This window comes from Augochlora pura, chromosome 3 (assembly GCF_028453695.1).
Source record: "Augochlora pura isolate Apur16 chromosome 3, APUR_v2.2.1, whole genome shotgun sequence".
NCBI lineage: Eukaryota > Metazoa > Arthropoda > Insecta > Hymenoptera > Halictidae > Augochlora > Augochlora pura.
This window is the reverse complement of record NC_135774.1, coordinates 14,210,949-14,221,992: the sequence shown is the minus strand read 5'-3', so window position 1 is coordinate 14,221,992 and position 11,044 is coordinate 14,210,949. Positions and strand designations below refer to the sequence as shown.

The following is an 11,044-nucleotide window of genomic DNA, read 5'->3' as shown; positions in this document are numbered from 1 at the left end:
CATTGCCGTCCCATTTCCCTTAAAAATAAGACAGCATTTCGGCGACGAATGCAGTGAATTTCCCAAGGAAATTCGACTCTTTGAGAGGCGTTTCGGATCGAGGCGATCGTTCAACAAGCAAGACCACGACTCTCTGCTTTCAGAATCGGAGCACTCACCGGTCCAAGATGCCTGTACCCAGATTGCAGGGCCAAGAGCGAGGAGATCCGAGGCCCACCCTCGAGCCTGACGACCCATTCTTCACGGCGATCGCTGTCGCGCCTCGTATCGATGGCCACGAGCTCGTTCGCGAGGATCCAGGACACGATCAGCCAGAAATATTCACTGCGAACAAGAATCCACTTCACTGACCAACGATAGGCGTCTTCGCGCGGCTTCCACGTGGGCATCGTGGCGCGTTTGATTCTAACGGATGCGAATAATATTGCTGCACGAATTGGGAATAATATTGCTGCACGAATTGGGAATAATATTGCTGCACGAATTCGAAATAATATTGTTACACGAATTCGTCAGCGTAGACGGACTTCTTCGTCTCCGCGACGAGATTGGAAAAGAAAGATCCCTTGAAGCGAGCTCGCGCTGTGACTATTCGATCCCGAGTGACAAGTGATCGGACAGTGTGTGGCAATTAGCTGCCGAGGCTCCTTTTTACCCGTAGAGGGGCTCACGGCGTCCCCACCGTGCTGCCGTCGACGCTCGGAGAGGGTCGCTCACGCGGATAATGTCAACGAGATCCTGGCTGTATGAAGATTGATGCTATCGCTGTCCCCTCGTAACGTTGTGGGCCAACGTTTAGGCAAAGTCTGCGAATTGTTTACACGGACTTTGATTTTGTCGATGCAATCGGGGCGGAGTAGCCCCGATTAAATCGGATTGTTTGGCAAGTGTTTACAATGGGGGAGCACCTGTTGGTGACCTTATCTTGACCTATGTTGTCGAAGATACTTCCCCAAGTAATTTTAAATTATTTTAGCCATTGTTTTGTTATTATTAGACAGTTTGTTGTTACCAGAAACAGGTGTCATATAAATGATGCATTCGATTGTAATTATTTCTTAGGAGAAAAAGGAAAATATTTTTTGTATGTCTAAGTTTACTAGAACGATTAAATATTGATCACAAGGGAGCAGAATTTTATTCCAACTTAAAAGAACGGAATAACGATTATATTTATCAGGATATTAATAGAAATTTCCATCACGAGCCTGACGCGCTAAAGTACAGCAAGGTACGTCATTAATAATCTTAACAAATTCGAGTTCGAATGTAATACACTGACATTATCAAACATTTTAAATCTTTCCACTGTATGACATTACAAATACTTATAGAAGCGCAAAGCGTTCGTTCCTGTGTAAAACGCGAGAAATAGTTCGTTCCTAAATCTGTTATCGGAATTTTCAAAACGCTTTGACTCGGGGTTGCATCAACCCAGTAGAAATTCCGGCCGAGTTTCGCAGGTTTCTAAAAGCCGGCAACGCGAGCCATCGGGCAAATCGCGTGGTCCGATTTAACGAACAGCGCGCGCGGATAGATGATTTCTTGGCGCTGAACACCCGGCGCAACGATTAGAGTAAATCTGCGCGTAGACTAATTCCGGGCCCCTCTGTTTGAGCCGCAGCGCCGGCGTCGATGCCCCAAGCAACTCCCGATTAATTCCAACCGTGTTTGCTCGGCAAAGCGTCCGATTACCATCCCGGAATCTGGAGAGAATATAACGCGAGGCATCCCGCATCCCAGCTATTATTTCGCATCTCAATTACAACGGCGCGGCGGGTAGTCAATCCCGCGAGAAATCGCTCGGAATAATTTCTCTATTTTAGCCGGATGTCGTTCGCCTCGCGGTGACGGCGGAGGGGGGTGGGGGACGCCGACCCGCCCCGCCCCCCTCCCCCCGCTTCGACTGCATCGACAAACATTTTAGAGCGCTTTTATTGCCGATCGGGCTTTCTGCCGGCGAAGGCCATCCCGAATCCACCCGAGCACCGTGGAAGGCTTCGAAACGGCACCGGGCTTATGCGACGCTTGATTTTATCGCGATTTTATTCCCCCCCCCCCCCCTGTCATATTAGATCCGAATTCCGTCGAGAAATTAGAACGCCGATATAGAGAAAATTTTATGGCCGCGCTCGACGACGAGATAGACGAGTCGCCGAATTTTTATCGTAAACTATTTTATTCGTGATAAACATAAGGGTGAATTCCACCCCTTTCTCTGTAACAAATAGTCGGACTCGTTTCCATATACAAGCCATCAGGTCTTTACGCGACATAAAAATTCTCCGCTTCGTTCGCAACAAACAGGAATTAAGCGAAAATTGATTTCCATTTGCCGGCTACTTCCGCAGAGTAGATTTCGCTGTTTTATTTCGATGAAAGCGGAGCACAAGCGTCGAGCAAAAACCCACGCACTGGTAACGATGAATTAACCAAACTATACTCTGAAGTATCGGAATTAGCCGGCCGTGGTTGTAGTAGCTGCGATCGCAGGTGAATGTCTGCAGAGCAGGTTGCCACGAATTTTCTATCGATGCCAACGGCGCCGGAACACGATTCCGCTCGGCGTCCTCGAGCCTCCTGCGACACCTTTAATCCAGGCGTCGTCGGCTAATTAACACCCACGCTTTGTTCCAGCTCCTTCCGTTCCTGCGGGACAACAACTCTGCAATTACCGGGTATAACCGTTTATATAACGACGTCGGACACACGGGAGGAGACCAGGTGCGAGAGAGACAGCGCCGCGTGTTGCGCACGTGTGCACCACGGATTTAACGCTAATACGAGATTGCTTCGCCGTCGGGGTGCTATATTGGGCCGAGCGATACGTAGAAATGCAATGAAATTCTTTGAGATAATCTGTTAATAATTTCTATAGTTGATGGGCAAGTTGTAGGTATGTTCATTAAAATGGGTTGCTTAATTGGTGCAGCAATCGAGGATTAAGAAGCCATTGGAATACAAAGTTGTGAACTTTAGGTGATCTGTCTAGTGAATAATTATTATTTGGAAAAGTAATGCTTATCATAGCATTTTTAATTTGAAATATTTTCGTAGCATTTCAATTTGAAATATTATCATAGCATTTCAATTTAAAATATTATCATACCATTTTAATTTCAAATATTATTATAATTTTAATAATTTAAAATGTTATCATAATTTTAATAATTTAAAATATTATCATAATTTTAATAATTTAGATTAAAATTTAACTAGTACCTTCGTTTGCTTGATTCAAAGCTTTATTTATTTTATCAGCTATTTTACTTATTCGCTTTACTAATCATTTTATTTCTATTAAAGCACATATTACAATAGTAATCCAATAAAAAATTAAAGCCAACCATCTCGCTGCTACGAAACAATATACACAGCCGCGTTTAATGCTCAGTCCTGTTTCAAGGGATCCCCGTGGGCGGTGCAGCCCCTATCGCTTCTGCTTATCGAATGTCAATCTCCTTATCTCCCCCCCCCCCCCCCACCCCTCTCCCGACGCTCGATTCCGTGAAACGAGTTACCAGCGGAGTGACCGAGCGGCATCAGTTCCAGGTGTATAATTGATGGGCAAAGTGTACGCGGACAGGTAAAGAGGATTTCGCAGTTCCTCGCATTGTTTGCCTCCTCGCAGTCTCCCGGCCGCTTGTAAATAAATTCAGGGTCTTACACGCGGCACTGTCCGCGGATAAATACACGGGGTCGTCGACGCGACGGAAGGACCGCCCGATAAAAGCTGAAACAGAGAGAGAGAGAGAGGGGGGGCCGGTGTGGTCCCGTGGCACGGCGTCGTAAAGTTCGCGCTGCGCGGAGGGGAGGGGAGGGAAAGCCGGCCACTGGTTAGGTGGATATCTGTCGATAAAAGGGACTCGTTTCGCTTCCGCTCACGTCGAATTCTGGATAAAACCCGCGCGCGCGGCCGCCCCTCTTATTTACCCGAATCTCTCGGATTGCCGGCGAAATCGGGGATGTAGCCGATGCTCTTTAGCAACGCTCTCCGCCCCGGACCCGTTGCCCGGCGAAGGGACGCTCGCCGTGCTACGGATTTCACGGCTTCCTTCCGCTTATGCCGCCGTTCCGACGATTTAACGCCCGCTCCTTGCTACTCTTCCACGGTTTTAATTAAACTGTCAGACCGTTCCCGCGATCCCTTTCTCCTTATACGACGTCTGATAGGTTTTAATTAACCTGCGCGCGGATCGTACAGCCGTTTTGCGTGTGTATCGATGCGTTTCTTTTCGGACGCGAATTATGGACGATGCTGGACGCAACGTAGGTACGATTTCGAAATTGCACGGTGGCGGCTTCGTACTAAAAGTTGACCAAAATGCAATTTTCGGAGCAGAAGTCTGAATATTCCTTTTATTCTGTTTGCTGTTATTTATAGTTGTGGTCTGGGTTAAATAATGCGCTCTGAAGGGAAGTTTAATAATTAATAGGTTATTCAAAAATTAAATTATAGTCCATGTCGAGATGTTAGTTGCTCCTGATGAGATAAAAAAAAAATACCGAGTGTCAAGATGGTAGAGCAATATACATATATTACAGTATTAAATATTACTGTACATATAATTCTATACTACAAGTATTAAAATAACTTATTTTGCTGTTATTATAATATTGTTCATCATATTCTTTATTACTATCGTGAACAGTATAGTTATACTATGTCAACTGTTAAAAAGAATTCAGAAAACTCGACATTTTTACGATAATTAATTGCAAAAATCGTTTAAAATTAACATATAATCTTATATAATTGTAAGTATACATAATAAATAATCTATAATACTTAATAAGTTTCTATAATAAATTTATTATCCTCGACTTAGAAAATTCGAATTTAGCATTTCTGTCAACATATTGCTTTTCAACAACGTCAAAAGCATAGCACCACCGATTTCCATAAAAATCCTACAAACTTATGAATCGCGGCCAGCATTTTTATACAAGTTACAACCGCGCATCGTTTGCAGCTGCCAAATTGTTTGGCATCCCGAAGGTTTGCAATAGGATGTTTGCGATAGCGGTGAAGTAAATGTTGTCTGTTAAACACGTTCTAAAGTTTATATTGCCTCTCCCGTTGGATGATAATAATAATAATAATAATAATAATCATCGCGGGCACCGGCAAAGTCCGATAGAAAATTTACATCGTTTCGATGAAAATGGGTTCCCACTAAACTTTTCCATTACGACGGTAACTAGACGTATATATTAATGATCCCGGCAGTGTACCATCAAACATCTCTCGCTTTAACCCTTTGCACTCGAGTGGTGACACTGAGGCACCACTAAAATTATTCTATTACGTTGCAGAATAATTTTTTGTAACAATAAGGTTTAGATTTAAAAAATTATCAAGTAGCAAAACTGTTGGCTGGAGCCACAGGAATAAATTTTGTAAAAATTGATTTTGTTAAATAATATGGAAATACCACGAGCCAGAAAAATTATTTCAGATTTACAGTTAAAATGGCTCCGAGCGCAAAGGGTTAATTGTGTCGGATCCGCGCGCGGGGCGCCGAGTTTTTTTCCGCCGAAGTTAGGCACTTCCGGCGTAGCCATTATCGGGCCGGTAAAGGCGCGCAATCCCATTCGGCATATATTTCGAAATGTACACAAATTTCTCCGATAACGGTGGGGGGGGAGCGAGCGTTAAAGGTGGAAATTAATTGGAAACGTTCATCGATTCGCCATCCGCGATCGTCCGAAAGGGTGGCTCGATTTTACGACGGGGGTTGCGCGAGGAGCGGTGCCACCGCCGGCGATCCCCGTCCATTTTCGGTACTTTCGCATTGTGGCCCAGGACGAGTTTCAACTATTCCGCATCCAGGCCACCGTTTATGGCACCCGGTAAAACACGTAATGCACCGAAACGTGCATTACTTTCGTGTTAACACGCGGGAGCGTGCCTCGCGACCCGGTTCTCCACCGGTGTCGACAGTTTTCAGATAATTTCGTTACAATAGTTAACGGAAGTTTGTATTCCATTAAGGGAGTACGTATTTTGTGTACACCCGTTCCGCATTCCCTCTCTTTCTCTCTCTCACTCTCTCTCTCTCTCTCTCTCTCTTTCTCTTTCTCTCTCGCTCCACCTCCCATACATCACGTTCGGTTCGCGCCAACGCCCCCGCGCCGCGGTTAAACTTCCGGAACCGGGAAGAACGAAATCGACTTCGGCCTACACTCGAACCACCGTCAGAAAAATGATCTTCGGTATGCGGACCTGATACTGACGGCGGAACTTTCCGATTCCGGACCGAACTCCATTTGCTTAGAAAATTGGGAGAGCGTAACGCCGAGCGTAGCCCCTCCCGGTTTCACCGCTGTCAGAGTCAGTAGAATGGGGCTGCTAATTATTCGAGGTCTGCCAGATTTATCGCTGATTTTATGGGGTGGCTGCGGTCCGGGGAAGTAAAGCCTGTAGTAAGGACTCGTGATGGTGATTTTAAGACTGTTCTGTGAACTGTAAACCTTGTTTGACTCTTTTATAGGTAGAGATATAGTTTTGTAATTAGATTTAGTATAAATGTGTAATATAAATAAATAATAGTACTTAGCATTATTTTTACATACCTTTTATATAAATAGAGTAGATAGTATTATCTGTAAATAGAATTGGAGTTAAATAAATAGATAAAGACATAATATTAATAAATAGATAATAATTCTTAACAGTATTTTTACCAATCTTTCGTCCACCCCCAGTTTTACCAAAGTAATTTCATAATTATTACAGGAAAAGCGGAGAGGCCAATCAAGGGAAAGTAATTAACCCTTTACACTGTAACAACGACTGACGAAGTTTTCATTTATTAAATACGAACTTCGTTTCTTCTAAATTGAAACGAAATTTGATTTTTCCGTTAACAAAATCTAGAAATTATTAATTACAGCGAAGCTTTGATAGAAATTGCAGCGCAGAAATTAATCTTAGAAATTAATTTTAGATTGAAATTTTCAGATTGAAATTTCTTTTTCAGGATGAATATATACATAATGAATCATATGCATTGTTAAATACGAAAATTATAGATTTTTCAGAGCAGAAAGCGACGTCCTGTTGATCTCTTTTTCTACATTATTTTCTATATAATTTCTGAAATTTCAGCTTCCTTTTGTAAAATGGAAAGGCACCAGTCGCAAGTACTTGTTCCACCGAGACAGGTGCACGATTCAGGTACAAATCGTCATTTATTCGGGTAGAACATTCGCCGGTAGGTTTTCCGGCAGTTTCAGCCGGCTGTTGAGAAATTGTTCGGCCGGGGCCCGCACTTTGTACACATCGCGGAGGATTTCACCGGTCCGTGCGCCGGAAAAAAAGGTCCCGGATCGCGCGGTAAGAAGGCATAATCAGGGGCGGGTTGACGTTTATTAAGCGCGCCCGGGGGTTCTCGGGGCGCGCGCGGCGCCGTCGCAAATTCTTCTGCCGGCCGGTCGAAATAGAACGCGAAAGTAACCGTAGAAAATTGGAAAGTTTCCGCGCGATAAAATCGGACTTAATTTTCAATAAATTCCCACCCCCCACCCCCTCGCGGGTCTCCGGCGCTGCCGAGGGTCGGCCCGTACGTGGCGGCGACCGAGCGAAAGGGGTGGAAAGATCGCTCGGAAGGAGGACGGTGGGACGTCGAGGCGCGGGTGGAAAGGTAATTTAGTTGGTAATTATAAAGTTACCGGCTCCGGCGACGCGCATAGTTGTGAATATTCAAATGCGATTACATCTATGATCGCATAAATTATGCGCCGCGCCCCCGCCGCTCGCCGGACGCCCCTTCTCCGCCTCACCCCCCGCCCCGCGCGATTTCGGCGCTCTGTCGGTTTAACGCCCGCCGGAAACTTCGGCTCCGCCGCTTTGCCACGGTTCTCCCTTTTTTGCGAACCGGCGGCCCTTAAATTGAGCAATTTTTCTTAAATTCTCATATCTCGCGGAATCCATTCGTCATCCGCTTGCGGTGGCCCCCTTGACTCAGGGGCTCTCTTAATCCCCCGTTCCCTTACGGAAATTGGGTAAGCTGCAATCAGGACAGAACCCTCGACGTATCAATTCTACGAAGTTTCTTATTGCAACGCGACGTGGGGATTTCAGGATATGGGACAGGGTATTTTATATGGTGCCTGTCTCGTCCGATACGGAGGCAGGCATTATTCAGATTTTTCGAACAATTCTCTGAGTCAATCATTTTAATGAATTCTTTTTAGTCGGGTATTTTATTCGAGCAATTCGAAAAATTCTTTTCTCAGATAATTTCGAAGTGTGGTGGGGGAGAAATAAATCGATACACCATGGAAACATAGTTTATACTATTTACTATTTATATTATTATCAGAATTTATTATTACGAGTATTATTACTATTATTATTAATATTATTTGATATTATTTTTATTCCATTTATTCGAATCAATTATTCGATATATGTATTCCATCTCGAATAAAATTTCATTGGGATAGATATCCATCCAGATAAATTCTTATTCGACTAAATATTTATTCCATACCATAGAATAATCTTTCACTCTTCTATCCATCACTAAACAAAATCTTCTCACTCTAATATCCCATCTATGACATTACCAACCCTTTTCAAGTCGCATAACATATCTAAAAATACGATGAAAAATTGTCCAAGCTAATACACCGGTAGCGTTTCGACTATTTTGCAAATCAAGTTTCTCTAATCGCTTCGAAAGATCCTGGAAACAAGAAACGGGCCCTAGGCCAGATGTTAACCGGAAATTCATAGAGAACAAATCCTGGCCGGCTCGCGTCATGGTTGAACACCTGTACGGCAGTTGGCGCCGGTTAATGAATTCGTTTCGGTACCGGCGAGTTAGTCGTCTCGCAGCTATCTTGGCGGGCATTTATTTTTCATTACCGGCGGGGCACCATTCGTTAGCGGAACGCGAAAAAATTTCGCCGTAGAAACACAGCGCGGAATTCTTGAAACATCTCGAATGCCCGGCATTACGAGCGTCGGCGGCGCATATCAAGCGAGATAAGAGAGTTCCCCCCCTGGTCTTATCGTCCTCTTTTTAGCCACGCGGACGCGGGACAACAAGGGAGCTGTCTGCGAAACAATATTTCCCGTCCTCTTCTCCTTTTTCCGCTCCCCGTCCTCCCGACCCGTTCACCGTCGCGCCGTCTCCGCCCGCAGCGCTTCTTTTTTTCTTTCTCCGCGAAGAAGAAGAAGATCTCGTTAACCGTTAAAAATGACCGTCGTGCATTACCACCTAGTCTCGGCAGATAACCGGTGGATGGCCGGCGAACAACAAGCGGTAACCGTGTTATCTCCATCGAATAATTAAGAATTGTTTAATTGTCCGCGGGGGCTGCTTATCGCGCGCCGAGAGAAGCGAATTCCCTACGGTGAATCGAGGCGCGGTCGTCGGGTGCTTCTCTTTTCTAAATGGTTTCGAAAGTTCCTCCCGGTCGGGAATCGTTTTCACCAGCCCGCGTCGGAAACAACGGCCGCCGACCGTTCGGCGATGCGCGTTATTCGAATTATTAAACCATTGCTTTGAATAATTTCCACGTGTTTGTCGTTTACGATCGATAAATTTACTTTCGCGCGTTTCGGTAATTGCTGGTTTAATGTCCTGTTGTTTTCGTTTGATTGAAATCGACAGCGGTAAGGGATGGAAATTAACTTCGATTCGTGCCGATATTAAATTTATTTACAACGTAAACGCGACACCTGGTTGCCCATTTACTCGGACCGATAAATGGACAATCGGGAGAGCATCCCTGTAACCTGCGAAATATTTATTGGCTCGCTCGGGTTTTCCGTCGTCGAATCGCCGTAGCTTCGTAACAATAATACAATAATATTAATAATAATAATATATTGTTTTATGTACATTTAGTAAGAGGAGTCCGCAAATTAACCATGGTTCTGCGAGATGTTTACATGACAATACCTAAACAGTCCTAAATACATTCTGACGTCTGGTGCAATATGTGCAGTCGAATTAATCTATTACAGCATTGGTTCACATTGCAAATGGCTATAGTCACGATTAGACTGCTGTACAAAATAATTCTAACAGGCTATGTCAAGTTTATGTAAATAATTCTAACAGGTTATGTGAAGCTGATGTAAATAATTCTAACAGGTTATATCAAGCTTATGTAAATAATTCTGCATCTTAAAAACAATTCACCGATGTTTCAAAATTCTTTTAATATTTTTTACTATTTCATAGCATATACATAGTCATCCTGTACAATAAGAATCGAACAACCGACCTCAAGAATTTATACTGCACAAATACAATATTCACGTCGACGGATCGACGTGTTGGTGACCAGAGAATAGAACACCATAAAATGTTTCTAAAAAATTCACTCGCCCCGATGACACGACGTCGGAGGTATCCGGGTGCGTTCGCGGTACACTCGTCCGCTATTAATACGAATTTAATTCACTCGACGCTGTTACACGTTTGAGAAACACATCACGATAATACCCCATCGTATAAATTATGATCGAAAGCCCGGATAAGCTCGTCGAGCGAAATTAGCTTGAACCGTGCACGGCGGGGTTAAATAGAAATTTGTATGGATGTAATGTCTTACGAACGGGGTGCTTATCTCGGATGCTAGTAGATCAACTGACCATAAACCACACGCGGCCGGCGTGGATCGCACGTGTCAAGGGGTTGCTTATACCGCTCGTATGTACAGCTGACTGGTGTTTATACAGCGGCAGGAAATATATAAACCACCGTATCAGTAGATGGTCGGAACAGCGCGGCCGTTGCTCGCTGCTTCAATTCTGACGCGGGAATATCATGGCACACCCACGCAGATTAAACACATCTCCGCCAATTATTGTTTACGAGTCTATCCATACCCTTTGCTCGTTTCATTATACGTGCAACCTTTATGCGGTACCCGCTTACCGAACACGCCGCGGAGAAATTTGCATTCAACGCGGCTTCCAATCAAGATATCAGCTCCCATTAAAATTACAGTCCCGGAGCACTTTTCCGCATTGTTCTTTCATCGATTTTTCATCGCCTCTTTCCCGTTACTCAACTTTTGT

At 44.3% G+C, this 11,044-nt stretch overlaps 1 protein-coding gene across 1 annotated transcript in view; it reads right to left on the bottom strand.

Moving 5' to 3' along the window:
- Window positions 1–389, bottom strand: part of LOC144467651 (neuroendocrine convertase 1) — a 38,162-nt gene extending 37,773 nt beyond the window's left edge. Inside the window, exon 1 of the mRNA XM_078176541.1 lies at window positions 159–389. Coding sequence (XP_078032667.1) covers window positions 159–389 — 231 coding nt within the window. The remainder of the gene's footprint in view (window positions 1–158) is intronic.
- Window positions 390–11,044: the final 10,655 nt, after the last annotated feature.